The sequence below is a fragment of the Ambystoma mexicanum genome, chromosome 3q, assembly GCF_040938575.1.
Source record: "Ambystoma mexicanum isolate Mex_15411 chromosome 3q, UKY_AmexF1_1, whole genome shotgun sequence".
Taxonomy (NCBI): Eukaryota; Metazoa; Chordata; class Amphibia; order Caudata; family Ambystomatidae; genus Ambystoma; species Ambystoma mexicanum.
Window position 1 is genome coordinate 1,204,953,817 of NC_090926.1, and position 22,289 is coordinate 1,204,976,105.

The 22,289-nt window shown below is 46.3% G+C and overlaps 1 protein-coding gene across 2 annotated transcripts in view; it reads right to left on the reverse strand.

Moving 5' to 3' along the window:
• ATG4D (autophagy related 4D cysteine peptidase) overlaps nucleotides 1–22,289 on the reverse strand; it is a 276,305-nt gene that overhangs the window by 85,525 nt on the left and 168,491 nt on the right. For both annotated transcript variants that reach the window (XM_069604074.1, XM_069604075.1), the window contains exon 7: nucleotides 14,447–14,592. In XM_069604074.1, the coding sequence (XP_069460175.1) occupies nucleotides 14,447–14,592 (146 nt within the window). The remainder of the gene's footprint in view (nucleotides 1–14,446; nucleotides 14,593–22,289) is intronic.

Here is a 22,289-nt window from a genome sequence, read left to right on the forward strand (position 1 = left end):
CATCAGGTGCGCAGACCATGGTTGCCGGGCCCACATCGGGGCTATCAGTATCAGAATTAACTGGTTCCTGGTGCATCTTGTGCACTATCTTGTTCAGCAGAGGAGTCGGGGGGGGGGGGGGGGGTAAGCGTAAACAAAATTCCCTGACCATGGTATCCAGAGACCGTTCCCCTTGGAGCGGTTCTGCGGGTATCTGGAGGCGTAAATCTAGGGATTGTGAGTTCTCCTGAGTTGTGAACAGGTCTATTTCTGGGAAGCCCCATTGTGTGAAGACGATGTCTTCGTGTAATCGCCATTCGTACTCCGAGGGCAGAGGGAAGTCTCTACGGAGTTCGTCTGCTAGCAGATTGAGTTCCCCTGGTACATGTTGTGACAATAGGAACATGTGTCTGAGAGCCCACTTCCGGATGTTCTGGGACAGCTTGGACAGTCCTGGAGAGCGAATGCCCCCTTGCTTGTTGAGGTAGTACATGGCTGTGGTGCTGTCCGTGAGGACCATCACTGCCTTCCCTTGTAGGTGTGTCTGGAAGGCTTTCAGTGCCTTGAACACCGCAAGTAGCTCTAATAAGTTTATGTGCTTGGAAGCTACGCTCGGAGTCCAGACTCCGTGAGCAGTCTGATTGGCTAGGTGAGCCCCCCATCCTGTGAGGGATGCGTCTGTGGCTAGAGTGGCTTCCACTGCGGGTGTGGCAAATGGTTTCCCCATTACCAGGTTTTCCTTCGACCACCACCGTAGCGAGAGAACCAAGGCCTGCGAGACCACCACTAGATCGTCCCATTGTCCGCTGGCCTGACACCACTGGCAGTTGAGCCACTCTTGCATTGGGCGCAGGCGAGGTACCAAATAAATACATGACGCCATCATTCCTAGCAAGCGCATTGCTTTGCGTACCGTCACCTCTCGACCAGCCACATATTGAGGGATCTGAAACAGCATATTTTGGACCCTCTCGTTGGAGGGGAAGACAAGGCCATCTTTTGTTCGAATTAGAGCCCCTAGGAATTGTTTGATTTGGCTGGGGTTTAAGCTGGACTTCTTCTCGTTGATGGAGAAGCCCAGTTGGAACAAAAGGTCTGTCTGGGTGTTTGAGAAGAATGTCTCGCAGGACTCCCCTGTTATGAGCCAATCGTCGAGGTAAGGGTATACCGGTATGGACAACCTGCGCAGGTGGGCCGCTGCCACTGCGAGTACCTTTGTGAATACCCTCGGTGCAGACGCTATGCCGGAGGGTAGCACTCTGAACTGGTAGTGTTTGCCCCCTATCATGAACCTGAGGTATTTTCTGTGCGCTGGCAACATCAAAATAGGAAAGTATGCAACTTTCATGTCTAGTGTTGTCATGTAGTCCCCCTGAGATAGCAGGGGAATTACCTCCTGTAATGTTACCATACGAAATTTTTGTGGTTTTACAAATTTGTTCGCTGGGTGCAGATCTAGTACAGGGCGCATGGTTAGGTCCTTTTTGGGTACAAGGAAGTACACTGAATAAATACCTTCCATTACCTGAGATAGGGGCACGGCCTCTATTGCTCCTTTCTGTAGCAGCTGTTCTACTTCTTGCAGGAGGATGACTAGGTGTTCTGGTGACAGGCGTCGTCCCCTTGGAGGTCTGTAGGTGGGGGACCGACTGAACTCTATACAGTACCCGTGGGCTACGGTTGACAATACCCACCGGTTTGATGTTATTCCCTCCCATGCTGAAAGGAACGATGTTATACGGCCCCCAACCGGAGACGCATGGGAGGGGTCATTTGGTGTTACTTGCCGGGGTGCCTCTGGGGCTGGAGGCCCGGCCTCTGCCCTTGCCACGTCGTCCTCTTTGGTTATACTGGTTACTGGTACCCTGATTAGAGGGCCAGTTGCCCGCAGTGTAATGCTGCTGCTGGCCACGAAAAAAAGCGTTTGTTCCCAATTCCCCGCCTGTTTGGAGGCTTTGAGATTTGGTCTTTATGGTGTCGAATTCTTTCTTTGCATTTTCCAGTGCGTCGTCCACTGCCCTTCCAAAGAGATTAGACTCTTCTATTGGCTTATTAATGAGTGACGCCTGCGTTTCTGCCTTGAAACCGGAATTGCGAAGCCAGATGTGACTCTTCAGCAGAATTCCCTGCACCAAAGAACGGCCAGCAGTTTCTGCCGCATCAAGAGTGTTCTTAATGATGCTCTGGTTGACCAGAGCTCCTTCTGTAACTAGCCAATAAGCGAGTTCTTAGAGGTTCAGGGGCTTCTTCGATGTCCTGCTTTCCCCATTGAGCATCAGCATAGCTTGCCAACAATGTATTATTATTGGCAATCCTAATTGAAAACGCTGCCGAGGCGGACATTCTTTTGCCCAAGGCATAAAGCTTTTTCCCTTCTTTATCTGGGGGTGCCTCGCTGGTTGACAGTGGAACCCCAGCCCTCTTCCTTGTGTTAGTCACCACTAAGGAGTCCGGGACTGAGTGACCCCTGATATATAATGGGTCTGACTGAGAGGGTGAGAACAATTTCTCGATTCTTGGATCGACCCCTCTTACCAGCGCAGGGATGGACAGCGATGGGGTGAGTTGTCTCTTAACCGACGATAGGATAGGAATAGTTTAACTAGTGGGAGGTTTTTCTTTAATAATCCTTTCGACGAAATCAGTATCTGGGGTGACCTCCCCAGTTTCAACTTCAAAATGCGCTGCTGCCTTCCTCAGTAGCGCATTGAAGGAGGGCTGATCGTCTACTGGAGATGGGTTCCTGACCGGTGTGGTCTGAGGAGAAGAAATGTCTATAATGTCGGGGTCTGTGGACCCTGATGGCGACTGCCAGGGCTGTGAGCCACCTTCACCTGGGTCCTCCTCGTAGCCCTCCTTACCTGGGTTAGTCTCATCATCATTCTCCCTCTTGTTGGTCTTCATTATTCACAAACTCATCCTCTTCCTGGAAGTGAGAGTCCTCTTCAGTGAGGTCGGAAGAGTTCATGTCTTCCTGTAGGGGGTTAAAGAGCTTTGGGTATTTAGCCCATGGCCCCTCCTGGAGTACCTCCCTTGGCCTCTTGGGTATCCTATTTTCTGGGATGGCCATGCACCTGTCTAGCTTGTCCATACATGACTGGAACCTCTCTACAGTCCAGCAAGGTAGGCCAGAGCGGTCTGGGAGTGAAAAGGGAATTTCCTCTCGAAGATCCTTCGCCTTCTGAGAAACCTTCTTGCTGACTAGGGTCTTCTGTCGACAGTGGGAGCTGTCCCAGCCTAACCTCCGGCGTCCTCGGCGTTTCTTTGGCCTGGTGAGCGGTTTTCGACGTGTCACCCGCCGTCCGTCGCTGGCTGTCTTTAGAAGCTATACGTGCGAGGCTTTCGGCGATCAGCTTCTCCGTCGAGGGATCGCTTGCCGTCGCGCTAGGCAGTGCCGAGTCTTTACTGGCAACGTACGCACTCTTGCGAGGCGCGTCGCCCGAGGATTTGGGGTTAGCGCCCTTATTTACACAAACCCCAGTCGCCGGTCGCGGAGGCGGGGAGGGCTTGCGACCCTTACGGTTAGCGGAAGACGCCGGTGGACCCCGACGCCTCCGTTGACGCTATGGCTGCCTTCGTCTTCGACAAATGCATGCCGTGGGGTATGCGCTTATGTGTTTTTCTGTGTTCGGCCTTGTCGCCGGGGTGTTCATCCCCATAAGCGGGGCGTGAGCCGGGCTTGTCGGGGCCGGGGACGGACGAGGAGCGGGAACGCTCCTTCGGGAGGTCTACAACCTCCATTGCGGAGGCCGTGTAATCACTGTCCTCATCACATTCGGCGGCGGCAGCTGGCGAGGAGTCAGACCTAGACATCGCATAGGCTGCCCACCTTTTGACCCTGCGGTCCTTTAAAGTTTTGAGTAACTTTACAGGCCGCACAGCCGTCCTCTGTGATCGAGGGGCAAGCAACGGTTACACCGTTTGTGCTTGTCCTTCCAGGTAAACTTGCCCTTGCAACGCGGGCAAACCCTAAAGGGCGTCCTCTGCATAGCTGAGGGCATGAAATGTGATTACGACCTCGAAAGAGAGGGAGGGGAAAGAGAAAGGCATTCTCAGAGTGAAACAAAGAAATGACCAACAACCCCACTCTCCCTACTGTGTTAGGCCGGCGAGGCCAGGCCACATGTTCGGCAGCGCCGAAGGATCTCCTCCGCTCGTCCCTCCGTCGAAGATCTTGCTCGGCGGAGAACAGCTTGGCAGCTACGTCGAGTGAGGGATCTATGTGATAGTTAATAATAAACGACCAAGGGTCGAGGAAATGATTTTGCAATGTCTCTCTAGGAGCTCCGCATAAAGGCGACCAATAACTGGGTGGAAGAAAAACAATCTGAGGGACCTCGACGCGTGAGGGGTTGTGGGTACACTGCACGTCACTATAGGGATAGTGACAGACACGCCTTGTCAACGTCCCCTTTTCGACTACGAAAAACAAAATGCAATACTCCGCAGTGACCACTGGATGTCGGACTATGCACAGCATGTGATTCTAAGCAGATTAACAAACATCAGAAATGTTATATTGTATTGGTTGATGGTGCTTTCAAAATGTGGACACTCCAAGCACATACTCAAGATAGCGTAGCACAGCGGGACAGCTAGAAAAGAAAAAAAACACACATACCCGCAAGGACTTCCAAATAATCTCGGCACGCTGGCAGGCATTTCCAGTGCAGCACTCTTCCCCTTTCTGGCCTGCCAACTTGTCAACTAGCCTCCATTGGAGGTTCCAGCTTCCCAGTTAAGGCAGCACAGTTATGGAACTCCCTACCCCTTGCACTCAGATCTGACCAAACCTTCAATAACTTCAGAAAGAACACCATAAAATGGCTTATTGAGAATGCGACATAGCGTATGTCACTTTATACGTAACGTCTTCTTATAATGTTTGTACTAACCTGCTTTTATTGTTTGATCGCCATAGATTTGACTGTTTAGCTACGCCTTATCTGCACTTGCACTTGCCCTACCCTGCAGATTCGAAATGTCCACTATGCCTGTAACCTGTAAACGTTAACTAATCTGTAACCTGTAAACGTTAACTAAGCTGTAAACCTCCTTGTTCTCTTGCGCCCTGCTACCCTAGGGTCTGGTGCGCACAATAAATAAATAAACAAACAAACAAACTAGCCACAAATAGGTTAAGCAGTTTTGTCATTTCTTGGGAGCAGATGAACGTGAAGGTGAGGCTCACAGGCACTGCAATCAGCCTACCATTAGGACTTATGTTTTACAGTAGGGGTCAAGATAATGGCACACAACAGGTATCAGAAAGCCTGTCAGTATCATAGGGTGATAAAATTGAACATTGAGCATCACAGGACACCAAGACGCCGATAAGGATGAATCGCATTTCAAGAGCAATTTTGTGCGGTTAAGTGGAGGAGAGCAAGGGATGAAGGGAGTTTGGGGGCCATAAGGTGGAGGGTTGATGTGTGCAACTTCCCTATGGTTAGCAAACACTATATGCAACAAATGTACAGCCACAGAGATTTGAGCTATTTTGAGTTGGGCCTTATACTAAAAAAAAAAAAAAAAGAAGTGCTACTTTGAGGTGATTGGCTTTCGATATTTTGAATCTGAAGTCACAAAAGCAATGGAAAAGATTAGGTTTGTATCAGAGACTAAAACTAAGTTTGCCTTGGTTTATACAGCTCTAAACAGAGTTATCAGAAGACCCTCATCTGTAAAGAAACTCAGCATGGGAGTATTTGTGTGTAAGGAGTCTACACACCATGAGAATCACAACAGGAATAACGTTTCTTTACCCTTGCATCCAGCTCCATCAAATGTAAAGCTTTGGGAAACGGATCACCAGACATAAGAAAGTTAAGGTGAGCAGAGGAGTGTCAGGTTGACCAAAGCAAGTACCATGCACCGGAACTTGCAGACAAAGGCAATCGTCACAAAATGTATATGCAAGTATGGACCAACCCCTATAGGGCGAACCTAAATATGTTCTCAATGTAAAGCAGTCACAACTGGATATACATTTGTTTTACAGCATATTGTGGCATTTGCTTTGATGTTATCAAGAAAAGGGATTGAGTAAAGTCTAAAGGGAACTGCCATTCTCAACAAATTTAGAGTCCCACAAAAATCATAGTTTTGAGGGCCTGCTGACTGCGGGAATTCCTTCTGAGGACGTGTGTCCCTAGACCAAGAGCAACCTTGAACCTCCACAAGAGCACAGGCAGACACTTGGCTTTCTGTCTAGGGGCAAGGAGATTTGGGCTTGAAAACTGGATACACCTTGGTTTGAAAGACAGATGTTGGATAGACTACAAGAATGAAAAATAAAAACAAGTTTGAACTACACAAAAACCCAAAGGCTTTGTAGGAACTTGTGTGGGGTTAAAACCTCACACGATGTGCAAGAAAAACAGAAGGTTGATTACTTTCTCAAGCCAGGGGTGGTGCTGCCCACTCAATGCCACTGACAAAAAGGTTCAATGGCCAGCTACCATTTAACCAACTTCTACTGGGAGGTGTAGTCATAACCAAGTTGGAAGGATTAGTCACCAGTCTGACAGATAAGTTGTATGGGGGCGGGCTACAGATCATTACTAAACTCGCCCACACAGTGATCATTTCCACTTACTTGTACAGTCTTTCCCACTTCCTCCATAAAAAGATTTCCTGATCACTTGTGGGGGAGAAAGAAGATCAGAGCAGATCTCAGAGTAAAGCCTGATAAAAACCCATTGTCCAATTGTGCTGTGAATATTTTTTTTTACAGAAGGTGTGCAGTGTAGCCCACATGAACGATTATGTCAAAAGAAACTTTATAGGAAACTGATGCTGCCTAGGCCCACACGCATCATTGTCTATTGCAGTAAGACAATTCAAGAACACATGAAACACTAGCAGGCTCTAGATGGCTTTGGTTCAAGCAAACCAGGATCAAGGCAAGTTCTTTCATCAGGAGCTGAAGGGGATTATTAACCTGTGGCTTTATTTTCTTGCATCAACGTGGATTACAATTCCAAGCAGATAAAACAACCTGCTTGCTGAAGGACTTCGATCAGAATTGCCACAACATATTTTCCAGAGATGGACTTGCACTTTGCTTCCTCAAATAAAAGTCCCAGAGATTGGACGGTGAATAGCTGTTGGAGCTACTGATGCAGATGGATTTTGAAGGTTCTAGGTAAAACATGCAGACCCGCAAATTGTTTGTACCATAGTCTAAAAAAGGCACCCGACATGTGTGCCATATCTTTACGTGGCCCCGAGGGCAATCCAAAGAAAAGAAATCCCAAGGATGATATGCTGTGGTGCAGCAACCCCAGGAGAATGAGAAAGACCAGGTAAGGTTCATCCATCAGATCACCAGCTAGCTGTGCCAAGAAACTAAGAGGTTGCATCAACCAGAATAAACTAATATAGGAACAAAGAAACCAATTGATGCCCAACGCCAAAAAAAAAAAAGAAACAGTGACCAAAGGGTTTTTATTCTATTAAACAGAAACCAAAGGTTTTAATTCTATTAAAAAAAAAAATAATAATGAATAAAAATACGGACAACCAGGGGATTACACGAGGGCGCAGCCAGGCCTCTGCAGTAGTTTAGAATTGTTAGAGGCAATAATACCACCTGAAACAAAGGTTTAAAAATTTTGTAGAGAACATGTTACAGGAATATTACACTGATGGAATCGGGAGTACACAAAGCAATGGATAGAGTCGGTGATATATAGAGAGCGAATGAAAGAAGCCTCCATCTATAGAACCACTTTACAAGCATTAGCACCCGGACCTAGGAGCAGTTCCTGTTAATCAAGCAGTCATGTGTATGGCTCGGCTTGGACCTCGTGTGCTTTTGTTTAATGCTATTCAAGAACCCTTACAGAGCACTGTTAACTAACCTGAACAGCAACACCTGACAACATTTGGAAAAAGGTGCCCACTCCCCAGCATATGCAACTACTAACGCACCCCAATTCAGACTTGTGAACCCGCTATTTCTGTTAGCGATCAGTGCTCACAGACTATCAGCTGTACCACACTCTAGGCTCAATTACTGGGAGCTGCACTGGATAATCCCTATGCACTTCAATCCTGACAGCAGAACAGATCTGCTCCTTCAGTACTGAGAGACAACAACTGGATGGAGCACGATTTTAGTCTGGCACAGACCATTTTAGATTTGGGGGCATGTGGGTGTTAATTAGAAAAATACTTTCTGCCCATGAGAGTCCCCTTGAATGTTTTCCTATTTTTTGTGATACCCTTTAACATTAGCGAATCCCATTTAGGTTTCACTGAGGATAATTCTAATTTGTGTCTAATGTGCACGGCCCAAAACGACCCTTATGTACGGGGGTGGGAGAGGGGGCATAACAATCCCTTATGGCCTCCAAAGTGTTTGCAATCATAAAAGTGCCCAGAGGTTTACCTGGATAACTATCCTTGGCAACAGTGTGCTCAGGTTTTGATTGGTGAGTCCTTTAATTTGGGACTGCACAAATTGTGTTCATTTCAGCCACAGTGTGCATTTCTTGCTCTCAGAAAAAAAAAACGATTGTGGAGTCGAGTTAGTTTGTAATCAAGTAACCTAGAACTGTATTTGCTGGTCCTTTGTGTGTGATGACTGGGAATGATCACTAAGACAGATCTTGTGAGGCCACCCTATAATGGTGAACAGGGAAGACCCCGAGAAGTTGGCCAAAATCCAATCAAGGTGAGGTAGCAGAGCGGCAGGGCTTAGTCTCGGAAAGGGTGCGAGTGGTCTAGGGATACAAAGAGTTCACATAGAGCAACACCAGTAATTCAAGTTAGTCAGTAAGTATATAAAAATACACTTATTGGGCCTTTAAATTACACACCAAGCATTTAAAAATCACAAGTATAGTCACACAAAATATGTAAACACATTTGCCATTAGGAGAATAGAGCTGCATATGCATCAAATGCCAGTGCAATACAGGTGGGAAAACAGGCAAACCAACACAAGAACATTTCCCTCAAGCTCAAGTCCAACCCTGAGAGGATATGGGTCCCTGTGCCCAAAGGCCCATGGTAGAGCTTCTTCAAGTAAGGTTATTCAGAAATGAAGCAGTAGGCTGTGGTGGTGCTTTTAGAAAGTTTTCAAAGTTGCATGTTTTTAATATAGATCAGTTCAGTACTCAACTGAATCCTACTCACTAGGGTAGGCCTAGGAAAGGATCTTTAACCCAGGTTTCACCACCAGGGGATAGGTCCGAGTGAGTTAGGGTCAAGACTTTACACCCAATGCAACCCTATGGCAAACAGGGGGAGAAAGAAGCTGGCATGTTAACACCCCCCACCCACCCCCGGCTCCAATTCTTCCACAGACCACTATAGTTGTTCCGGAATTTGTTGGAGAAACATCTTCTGAGCATGGTCCTGTCGTGGAAGGCCCATTGGTCGTGGGTGCAAAAGATTTAGTTTTAGTCTGTCGCGATGCACGGTAATCTATCAGCTTCCAGTTGAAGGCCCAAAGCGATGAAAGATGGGAGACTTCTGTGGTGAGACACCTCATGGGACCGAGGGAGTGTTCCAACAAACGTCACCACGGTCAGGCGGTGACAGGAGATCATCCATCGGGGAGCACAGAAGCAGCCCCAGCACAGCATCCCTTGGGGTAAGGAGCAGGCAACTTGTGACATTAGGTGAAGATCTGCTAAATTCCAAGGCTTTACTTGGACGACGGCTGCAAGATCGTCCAGAGAGCTAGTGACAATTCTGAAGGCAAGGCTCTTCGAGCAGGGAGTTGGGGGAGGGGATTGGAGGGGGACTGGTTGATCCCATGGTTGAAGCACCAATGAAGCTCTTCTGGAGATCAGGCAGAAGAGCAGGGCTTCACTGGGCCGATCACTGGAGTTGATGCGGGTCAGCTGCAGGAGTTGTCCTCTGGTTGTCAGCAAGCGCCTCTAGTCTTTATGGAAGTGTTGGCTGCAACAGAGATCTGAAGAACAGTTGCAGGAGTCGCCCTTTTTATCCAAGATTCAGGCTGGTAGCAAGCCCACCAATGGTAAGGATCTGCATCATTCAAACAGCCAGTGATTTCCCAATCATGGACAACCACTGATCACCACATCTGCCCAGCAACAGACTTTCAGGATCCCGAGTTTGTGGATTGGAACTAGACAGTCCGAGCCTCCTCCTTTGGCTCACACACCCAAAAGCCCTTAGCCCCCAAAGGTCAAAGTTTTCCCATACAAGGCATTTCCTGACCCGAGAACACAGCAAAAGAATGAGTGAAAAATGTCAAAATTACAGCCCCCACCAGCTTGTTTTAGGAATAATGTTCAAGTAACCAAAAAGCTATAATATGAAGCATTCAGGATACAAAGTATCACAACTGCACTTTACAGTAAGGTGATGTGTGCAAGTAAATAAAATATAAGAATTCATAAAGAGCGGCAGTCTCCCAGTGCTGACAGTCTTAGGGACTTGTCAGTTTCCCCATGAGCAAAAGAAGCAGAAGGCTTTAGTGACTGCCAAAGGTAAGGGCATGGTTCGAAAACAAGCAAAGAGACTAGGGTCCCCTAGACACCTATGGCGGGAAAGGTGCAAAAAGAAAATCTTTCTAACAATCAGAGTGTTATTGCCCATATAAGCTCTGGACAGGAGTTTAAAAAGGTGTGCCTCGTGTGGGATGTGTGGGACAGCCCCGGAGTTTGGCCATGTAAATATTTGCATAAATGGTGCACGAATGTAGGATGCAGACAACACCAAGACTCCAGAATAGTGTACAAGTTGCACCCCACACCATCAAATAGTAGGATTTGATCACAAAGCACCAGGACAAAGGACTCATCCGAAGATGGCGAGAAAGGCTCTACACCAGCATCTCAGAATCTCGAAAAACCTGAAGAAAAACCTCTGCCTTGTGTGTCCTGAAGGAACCCTTTGCAACTCTGTTCCCCTCAATATGCCGGGTCAGTTAGATCAGCTCCTGAGCAAGGTGTTTTTATGCACCTCAGCCTCTTGGACCTGCCTACGTTGCCTGTCCCGGAAATGGGAACAATGTTCTTTCCAGAGGACAGGCGTGGCCGTCACTGCTGCTGGACCCGTTGCTCGATGCCAGGCAAAGGAACCTTGCCACATTACTCTGAGTAGGGACTTTCAGTGCCATGTTTTTCAAAGTAGTAGGCAAGAAGGAGGAGGTTTGGAAAAGATTAATGGTGAATTTTGAGAAAAGCAAGTGCTACGCCCCCCCCCCCCCCCCCCCACCCATTATACTCAGGTGGTTGATGTTCGCTTCTGCAGGGTGGATATATTTAAGGATGTCACCCTAGTTATAGTGAACAGGTAACTCGGAGGTAAGCCAAAGCCCAAGCAAAGTAAACGTGGAGAGCTATTCTCAGGAGAGAATGAGTTGAGTCAGTGGCCCACAATATATCCACACACAGAAATTCAATTTAGACAGGAATGTATAAAAAAAATACAATATTTATTCTAGGACTGAATCACATGGGTCACCGCAGGTTGGATTTCCCCTGGTTTGTTCCGGTGAGAGGTGCAAGAATACTTACGTTCAGGTCCAGATGTAATATGCAACCCCTGGTGATGCAATGCAGGATAGTTCACAGGATGGTAGAATGCGACTTCTAGCCACAGCCATGCCCACCGATGACTGCAGGCGTCCTTCCAGTCGTGGTTGAAGATGTTTTTCCAGGACAGGATCTCCAGAGACTGGGATGCTCACATTTGCTGGGGCAGCCACTTGTATCACATGCTGGCGACCACCAAAGTTCCAGTTGCAAAGGCAGAACGGTGATGCTTCTGGTGACGTTGCCCATGAGAGAGCTGGTCAGTCCACCGGATGTCCAGGAACAATTCCGAAGTTATCAGGATGGCTGTATCCTCAAAACCTGCTAGTCCAAGGGCTGAAGCACTGCTCAGGGCTTCACTGGGCCAGACACAGGAAGGGATGTCATCTTCGGATCTTCAGTTGGCTGTTGGTCTACGAGGGATTCTTGACGCCAATTCTGATCTGAAGAAAAGGCTGTAGTCCTCTTTTTATCTAAAAATCAAGCCTGGAAGCAAGCCTGAGCCCACCAATGCAAAGGATCTGCACCGTTCAAACAGCCAATACTTGTCCAGTCAGAGACATCTATTGGGCTCACTCGCGCCCCACACCTAGAACCTTTTGCACCACAGATGTGGAGTGGGACCCCAGTCCCACCCACTTCCTGGGCCGGACACAGACACAGCACCAACCTGTGAAAGCAGCAGCAAGTGCTCAATCTTTTATGGGATTTCCTTACCTGGCAAGGCAGGAAGAAGGCCTAACAATATGTCCAAAGAAAAGGCGAAATAAACTAATGATGTAGCCATTTAAGGGCATTAGCCACGTTTCTGAGGATAGCTCAGTGGCAACGTTCTCGCTTTGGAAGCAAGATGACACGAAGCAACACAGGTTCGAGCCCCGGGTCCGCGCTTAGAAACCTCTGGGTATTTAAGCGCGTTTGCAACTAAGACAAACAAAAAAAACAATTCCTGTAACAGCGCCTCGATGCCCGCGGGCTGGGAACGCTTTAAAAAATGCAAAATAATAAGTGAACGCAAATGTGCACACTAGAAATAAATGCAAAAGTGGTACAAAATACATCTGCTGCCACCAGTTTGTCTTTAAGCACATATTAAAGTAACCAAACATTCCAAGTGTAAAAAGCTAGGGTGATGCAGTGCAATGGGGATACTTTTGTAAGATGCTGTGTGCAATGATAAGTTTAAAAAATGTAAAAGACCCAGTACTGACAGTCTGAAGGACTGACCAGTTTCTCCCAACAAAATGAGCAAATGGCCAGGAGAGCGAGGCTGAAGGCTTCACGGCTCAGTAAAATGTCAGGAAAGGTTCAAAAACAAAGAAAAACAGAGTCCATAGAAATCTTTCCAAACAGATGACAGTGAATATAGCCAATTGCAAAGGGCCCACAGTTGAGATGACAGTAGTGCAGTGGTCCAAGAACCAGATTTCCAACACGGCAAGAATGTGGATGTCAAAATCTGATATTAAGAAGGTGATGTTGGCTGTGTGCTTGGTAGCAGATCAGCAGTCGAGTTAGTGAAAGCAGATGCACCTCAGGCTATTGGGAGGATGCTCAGTCAAGACTGAGGGGTTGAGGTCACTGGAGGGGGGTGGGGAGAGGCAAAGAGGGTAGAGAAAGCAGAGGGGGCGGGAAGGAATGTAATTGAAATGGGTGCGAGTTAATCTGGGTATGACATATAAAGAACAGTGGGTACTGGTTGGCTTAAAACATTATGGTTCCAGAATTGTATAGGTTTCCTGAGAGTTTGCAAGTTGTATAGTGTGGACCAACTGGCGGCAGCATGAAGCGTGAGTTCGGAGAGGTTTAAGTATATTAGCCAGATGTGAGAACGTGTATGTGGCGTGCGGAATGTCAAGGATGTATATGAATAGTTTTTTGTTGCAAATGGTTCTGCATGTAGATCCATATAGGGCAATCCGGATTGACAGAAAGAATGATATTTTTGTGAAAGATGCAGGGTGAGAAGGTGAACGTAGAGCAGTTTGCTAGCTCTGGATGGGAAACCATTGTGGTACAATTCTAGGTTATGAGGCACACGCAGAAGAGCATGAGGGCTCGGGTTCTAGGGGAAGGAATACCATGTAAGCAAGCAGTTGAAGTTGAACGCTTAAGTTAAGAACGTAGCCCTATGCTGCCGGCTAGCCAATTTCAACTTTTCAAGCTGTTGCTCCAGGAACCTTGTTTCTGTCAATCCGGTATTAAGGCGATTCAATGAAAACCCAAGTCCATCAGGCTCTGAACCGGGACTCCATTTGCTGACAAAGGACCACTCTGCAACCACTAAGGTGGCTTGGTGGTGAATAGTCTGATAATTGGACTGCTTCATTAAGTTTCCCTCATTAAATTCTAGGTCTCTGGGTTTCACCATTCCATGGAGCTCCGTGTGCAGACTAGGTATCTTCGCTGATAGAATTGCAACAGAAACACTCAACCAATCAGATTCAAGTTCCATTCTAAAGCAATAACGTTTGCATGGTGGTTGATGGGATGTGGTCTTTAAGAAATCGGTTTCTCACCAAAGGTCATGTTGGACTTCGCTAGACTACATTTTTAAAACCACGTGGTCCCGTTTTTTCTACATCTGAAAAGTATTTACCTGCAAATTGTATACATTTTCTTTGCATACCTTTTCCATAAAGAATATATTGTACAAATATGTTGTGTGGACTTTCCCTTATAGTCTATTCTGAAGGAGTTTATTGTACCTTTACATCATCATTCTACTTCCAAGGAGTTACCCTTAGTGGCCCAGCCCTAGTACCTATTGGAGGAAAGCACCATGTAAACCAAGTAGACTGATTCATATGTGCCCAAAATCTCCCTAATAGCAGAAGTGTGCCTAAACAAAGCATTAGCTGTGACTTTTTTAAAAGAACTAAAAAGAAAGTGCTGTAAGGACGGACAGTTGCACTACAGAACTTAGTAATCAGAAGAGGAAGCCTCACCTTAACACAGTTAATATAGACCGGATTCAGAATCTCTCCACCCAGACGAACAGGAACTAGGATTATTACTGAACGACATCCAGCACTAGGTCCCAGCTGAGAGGTCCCTTCACCTTCCAGTAGTCTCTGCACATCTGACTTGTACACTGGAGGAATTAAACATAGAACAAACCAGATGAATATGCAGAAAGTCTTAAGTGAATACAGTGGGACTAAATAAAAAAATCCCATTATTCCTAAAAGAAAGGAATTTTACTTTCATCCTACTGAAAGGCTCTGCAACCCATGAAAGAGTGAACCCGAATACTAATCAGAACTAGTGGGGGTACTCACAATCAAGTACAGACTCAAATACACTTAAAGAACCACCTTCAGAGAAATGAACCTGTTGCGGCATCAGCCTGTATATACGACATTGATGGCCCCACAGGGCTAGCCGGAGGGACGAACTTTGAGTTATGATCCCTGAAGACCAAGTTAAAGACCTGAAAGCAGCGACAGTGTTTAACAATGTCTTTAGGGCCCATAACAGGTGCATCCTAAGGGTGTGGTCTATAAAGCTATTTTGTGCCAGAAGCAATTGAGGAGGGTCTGGGGAGGGGCGGCAAGATGAAAGGCAATCTGCCTTGAGTGGTTGCTGGGAACGGGCTACAAATCCCAGCCCGGCTGTGTCTGCAAGGAGTGGCCTAGCAAAGTTTATGTACCAGGGGCAGAGCCATTGTGCCCTATTTGAGTAAGCTAAGAAGGGGGGCGGGGGCAGGGCAGTGCCAGGCGGCATCCGTCAGGTACACCCCAGGCAAGGAGGGGAGTGGCGCTGGCGTCAGGACACCGCTGTAATGAGGGAACAGCGCGCTGAGAGCCCTGAGCGACACTGGTGGAAAGAAACGACTCCCCCGACCCCCTCCCAATTGGATGTCTATGCCATCCGGAATTTGTGTCATATTGGTTGGCAAGGCCTGGAAATTGGCCAATAGGGAGGTGGGTTAAGACTTTCCAAATCAGCCCTGTGGAGAGATTGAGATGCCTCCCTGTATTGGTGAACAAAGAAATAAGACATTACTGTATAGCCAAACTATGTGGTTAGTGTGACTGAGCAGCAAGGTTTAGGAAGCGTGACAGCAGTGAAGGGTTCAGTTAAGCACACACAGCACTCTTAACATAACTTAGGCAGAATGCATAGAAATAAAAATAAGTTTAGGCCTTAAACACTTCACAATTAAAAAGCACAGTACGTATTACACTTAAGCATTCATTGCAAATATCGAAAAGGGGCGTCGACAGAGCGGGCCAGTAATACTATCCCTAGTGTGATGTCCATTGTACCCATGGTCCTTCACGTGTTGCGGTCCCTCAGATTGTTTTGTTCCGACATGAGGTTGCATGAAGTGTAGCACGAGTACAGGTGTATCCAAGCAGATCGATAACAGAAAAGCTCATAACATCTATGCACCTTGTTACAGGGGAGGATGGGTAGGCGCATGTGACTAAGCAGATACAAGCATCAGAAATACAATTACGATGAGTAATGTATCCCTTCTGAGGCTTGTGGAACCTGCTTAGATATGATATATGGCATTTATAACGCACCTATACCCAAGTGTATCACATGCTATGCATAAATTAGCGAGCAGTGTTAAGAGAAGGTGGTGGGTCGTGAGAAGTAGCAGCAGCAAATAGATGTTTTAGAACCGCTTGTGCCACCTGTGTATCTGATTTGAAATGGGTGTCAATGCAGTAGTGCCGAGTGAAAGTGTACTGAGCTCCATGTAGCTGCTTTGCAAATGCTGCCTAAGGGGACATTTGCGATAAAAGCCAGAGTAGCTCCTGTTCTGTGTGGAGTGAGCTCTTGGTGTAAAAGGCAGTATCTTGTTTGATAATGAATAGCATAATTGTATACATCCGACTATCCATCTGGAGATGGCATTCTTGGAAATGCCGTCTCCTCTGCCTGGTGCTACGGAGATAAGCAGTTGGTCTGTTTTCCTAAGTGGCCGGGTCTTGTTTACATAGTAAAGGACCGCCCTCCTCACATCCAGTGTGTGGAGTTTTTCCTCAGCCGAGCTAGTTGGATTCTGAAAGAAAGCTGGATGCTCAATGGATTGGTTCAAGTGGAATTTGGAAATTAATTTAGGGGAGTACCTAGAAGAGTACGTAAAACCAATTTATCTTTAAAGATGATAAAGAATGGGTCCTGCACTGACAAAAATTGCAATTCACCAACTCTTCTTATGGAAGTAATAGCCACTAAGAAGGCAGTCTTGTATGTCAGGTGTTTAAGACTTGACTTATGCATAGGCTCAAATGGGGCTTTGCAAGTACTACATTGAGTTCCCATCCTGGTGGTGGTTTCGAAATTGGAGGGTGGAGTCTTTTTACTCCCTCCATGAATGCCTTAATGACTAGAATTTTCCACCACAATACTTTACTTTGAGAGGTGATATATGCTGATAAAGCCGCCAGGTGGACCATTATGGAGTTGAATACTTACCCCAAATCTAACAAGTGGAGCATAAATTTGGTTAGACTAGCACCAAATTACAAATCTCCACTTGTCAAAATAACAGTGTCTGGTGTTTGGTTTTCTAGCCTCCTTGAGGATATCCATACACCGCTTTGGTAGATAAAGGTGTCCGAACTATATAACTTCAGGTGCCATGCTGCTAATTTCATGGAGTGTGGTTGAGGGAGCACTGTTCCCCCATATTGAGTTAACAGGTTGGTTTGACACGGGAGTTTGATGTGATCGCACATCGCCAGTTTGCACAGATCTGGATACCACAGCTGTCTCGCCCACATGGGAGCAACTAGAATGAGCGTCATCTGTTCTCTGTGCATCTTGTTCACTATCCTGCTCATTAATGGATTTGTGGAGGAAAAGCGCAAGCAAATTTCCCTGACCAATTCATCCATAGGGCGTTCCCCTTTGGGTCTGGCTGGGGGAACATAGACACGAAGCCTGGGCATTGCTCGTTTTCTCTTGTATCAAACAAGTCTTGTGTGGGATAACCCCAAGGAGGGAAGATGTGGTCTAGTTGCCACTCGTGCTCCTCTGGTAGGGGATCCCTGCTCAGAGAGTCTGCTAGAGTGTAGAGTACCCCTGGAACGTGTTGGAAGGATAGGAATATCTCCCGTCCGAGTGCCCATTTCCATATTTCCTGTGCCAACTTGGACTGACTTGGAGAGTGTGTGCCCCCCGGTTTGTTGACATAGAACATTGCAGTGGTGCTGTCCGCTAGAATTTGAACCGACTGGTTCATCAGTTGCACTTCGAATGCTTTGTTAAGGGACTTCAATTTAGCCCTTCAACTAAGTCAATGCCTGGTCTGGGATGCCCAAGGGAAGCCCTTATTTATATATTTTTTTTATGACAAGTTATAATCTGGATGATAAACCCTTATACAACACCCCTCTTTGAATCCCCCTGACCTCACTGAGCAAAGAAGTAGGTTTGTTTTGCAGATTAACAGATTTATTGAAAAATTAAACAATATATATATATATATATATATACCACAGTTCTAATAAATTAATATTTGATATCACACTTAAGAATATGACAGTGATCAACAATGGATAATATTACAATTGCATGCTTATTTAATTACTTATGAGTTGGTATAGAGAGGGTAAGGTAGCTGAGAATGCTTTTATGGATTCAAGGAAATGCAATGGTGGAAAAGAATGCAGCACAGAAATAAACTGATATGGTTTCAACAAGAGAGAATCTAATCACTTTTCCCCTTGTGGCAATTCACTCCCCCCCCCTATGCAGTATAAAGAGATGGAAGGGGAGCACAATTTTCAGGAATACCATCAAATGCAATACCAATTCAGTCCCCCCGTAGCAAGCTTAGAGCACAGGGATGATTTTAAAACACAGGCAAAAATACTTTAAATGTGATTTGCAAAGAAGTGAAAATATGCTAAAAATGATTTTAATTCCCTATAGGAGATTCAGGGTAGGTGACAGCTACTTTGAATTAGTTCAGGTCAACACTAGCAATGATTCCTGAGGGATTATCAGGTTGAAACCGAATTTCAGCAATGCAAAGCAAATGACAGGTATTTTTGACAGGTGAAGAAGTTTGAACTAGTTTTCAATTCGCGGCACTTTTTCCGAGTGCGTCGAGCGCGATTACGGAAAAACTATAAGGAATATAAAGTTTTGTTGGAAAGCTGAGGGTCCTAGTTTTCAAACTTCCTAGTACATGCGGTTCCAAGATACGGACGATTTTGTGAAGGTAGTTTTTCAGAAATGAAATAATGATTCAGAATGACAAAATGACACTTTTCCAGGTTTAAAATCGGAGAATGGACACACGATTCTATGATGCATTTCTGGACAGGTTAAAATGGTTTGAATCAGATTATTTTAGACTAAGATGGTTCTGGCACAGTTTTCAGGATACTCACTCCTAGTCTTGGAAGGAATGGGCCTCCGTCACCGATCTGGTCAACAGGTTTAGCTGCGGTTCTCTCGCCACAGGCGGTCTCTGGTACCGGTTCTGCTCACAGCGATCTGGGTCAGCTCTGGTTCTGGCAAAAGTCCTTGGCACTGCATACAGCTCTGCTTTCTGGGTGTTTCTGGCACAAGGTTCTATGCCAGAATCAAACAGCTCGCCCGGCTGTTGAATAGTTTGGTTAGGTTGCTGGATACTGAGGCCTGCCGAGAAGGATTCAGCTTTTGGACTAGGACTCTCTGCTGCAAGTTCTGAAATCTGGAGTCTGGTTTTCTAAGTTCTGGAGTCTTCTGGATATTGTCTGGTCCGGCAAAATGCTTCGCAAGAAATCAGTTTGAAGTTGAAAGTGAATGTCCCTAACTGGGTCCCAGTGGCTCCTGTTAGGTCTTTAGAAAATGGGTGTGTGTGTGGCCATAACTAAGCCTGCCCCTCACAACCTATCACTGGCCAAGCTCTCCTCTCTCCCTTGATTGGGGGAAGGAAATGGAGTGTCATCGTGATGAGGTAAGTTTATGGATCAGAGGATCCTCCCCTTGTCAATTTGCATACAAATACATATTTATCTATGTACAATCTTTCTAATATTATATGTCCAGTTAACATTTTCTGTAGCACCAAATCATCCGATCCCTGCCTTTGTAAGATGTCGTGTCCACTTCTGACAGAATTTTGCCCTTTTCATCAAGAACACAACCTCTACACCTTTCCAGAATGTACACACATGCGCAAGGAGAATGGGCATCAGATGATAAAGTGTCAGATTTTTAACATACAGACATTTGGCGTAATACCTTATTTTCCGCTACTACCCCCCAGAACATACCACTGAGTCCTAACACCTCTTAAAATGTGCACAGAAAAATCACAAGAATAAATGATATTATATAATTTTGACAATTTCGTACTATGAATTATCCATCTTTTTAAAATTATGCTCTGGCCCAGATGGGTGTGGTTCCAAAGCACATAGGGGGATTTCTGTCTGTCCCCGCCTCCAGCTCAGGTGGCTCCCAGAAGCACTGCTCCTCCCAGTTTCTTCCAAGAGGAAGCCATTTACGACCCCCCCCTAATTTAACAGTTGCCTGAGCCAAGGAAAGCTCACTGTTCTGTTTCCTGCAGCCCCAGGTACCCCACCCCTAATTCAATCAGAGAGGTGTGATCTCCTTTTGGTGGTGCAGCAGAAGGGAGGCCAGGCCTGGGAATGCAGTTGCTGGGCAAGTTTCCACTCCTGTCGGGGGTAGTTGTCAGGCAGAATTCAATCTCTTTAAGCCAGGCTTCAGCTAAACTTTTGTTCCAGTTTCTTTCATGCAAATCAAACTTACAATTTTGACACATGCAGCTAGAACGCTGATTCTAAGTTCAAAACTATGACATTAAAACAGTTGCAACCTATGTGACACTCCAAAGTAAATCACTCATTTATTTTAAACATTTCGATTTTAGTGGCTTTAAGTCCAATTTCACTTGAGCTTTTGACATCCACAGCTCAGCCAGTTGTGTTATCAACATTATTTTAGGCTCTTCATCTTTCCAGATTTTGTATGCACACAAGACTACATTCTGCCAAATGTCTGCTGGTGTTCAGTGAGATTTTTGAATATCTTGCAATGTTTGGAATAGGCATTTTGAGCTTGCATTTCCGAGAAACAAAGGAGATTTCAAAGCGCTTTTTGAGCTAACCGTCACTGCTGTGTTTCCTTTGGCACCACGTTTCACTCATGGTGCTACTGGCCCATCACGTTCGCACTGGTGGGTGGCAGGTCAGGCGACCATTTTGGTGTGCGCAAAACTGCGCGGTTTTCCGGGATTCTGGCGCAAATGTGGGCTTTTCACCATCTTGGATTTTCTAAGCCCACAGCACCAAATGTTGTAGCATAATAATGATTCACACGTGGGGCAAGACACCTGACAGCTTGAAGTGTTTAGAATACTGCTAGTATTTCCAGCAGGTTGATACTGGTTCTGTGCCATGATGAGAGTCCACAGACCATGTGCTGTGTGGTCAAGGTAATGAGCCCCACACCCAGAGTGATGCCTCTGTTGTAGCGATCACTTGCACTTCCGGATCGTGGAAGGGTTTTCCCCTTTAGCAGGTTCTCTCTTTTTCACTAGATAGGTTCTGAACTAATGTTAGCGAAACGACCACTTGATCGTCCCACTGACCGATTGCCTGAGACCACTGTTTCGCCAACCACTCCTGCATCAGTCGCATGCACAGACGTGCGTGTGGGACTAGATATATGCACAATGCCATCATGCCTAGCAAACGCATTGCTTTGCGTACGCTTATCTGGAGACCGGCTTGATACTGGGGGATTTTCTGAAGCATGTTCTGCACTCTTTACATGGATGGAAAGGCTAAGCCTGTTCTTGTATCTAATGCAGCTCCTAGGAACTGTTTTGTTGTGTTTACTACAAGACTTTACTTTTTCTTGTTTATTGAGAATCTCAATTGGAAGGTTTATGGTTCTTTGCATGTTTTGTTTGCAAAGATGGGGTGTTTCTCCTGTGATCAGCCAGTCGTTCAGGTAGGAGTACACTCGTATTGCCTCCCTGCGCAGGTGCGTCGCCACCACCGCCAGTACCTTGGTGAATACCCTTGGAGCTGAAGCTTTTCAAAAGGGAAGCACCTTGAATTGGTAGGTCTGGTTTGCTACTTTGAACCCCAAAAGTTTTCTGCGCGCTGGGAACATCGAAATATGAAAATAGGCATCTTTCATATCCAGCTTTGCCATCTAATCCGCCCGCTTTAGCAGGGGGACTACCTCTTGTAGCGTTGTCTTGTAGAATTTTTGTGGCTTTACATAAGTATTTGCATGGCGCAAGCCTAACACTGGGCGCATAGTTCGATTTATTTTTGGCACAAGGAAGTATGTTGAATAAATACCCTTGTTTACCTCGTTGGATGGCACAGTCTTGATGGCGTCCTTGAGAAGCAATGCGTGGACCTTTCATCAGGATGAGCTGATGGTTTAATGATTTTTTGGGGGAGCTCCACACAATAAACTCCCGCTACTGTTGATAGCACCCACTTGTCTGTGGTTATTCCCTCCCATGCGTGGGTGAAGTGTGAAATCCGTCCCCCTACTGGGGTGGCATGGGAGGGGACCTGTAACGGGCTGTCATTGTTTGGGAGGTGTTCACTTCTAGATGTGGAGGCTCTCCCCCGGCTGCGGGATCTGCGCTGGCCTCTTGGGTAACCCTGGGACGCTTGACCCTGGTTGTTCCATGATAAATCTTTGTTCGTATCCGGAGCCCCTTTGGGAATTTTGCCCAAGAGAACTGAAAATTGTTCCCGCCCCTATGGGCAGGTTGTTTATTAGTCAGTTCCCCAAGGAATTTGAGAGCATCATATTCCTCTTTGTCCTCTACCGCTTTGTCGA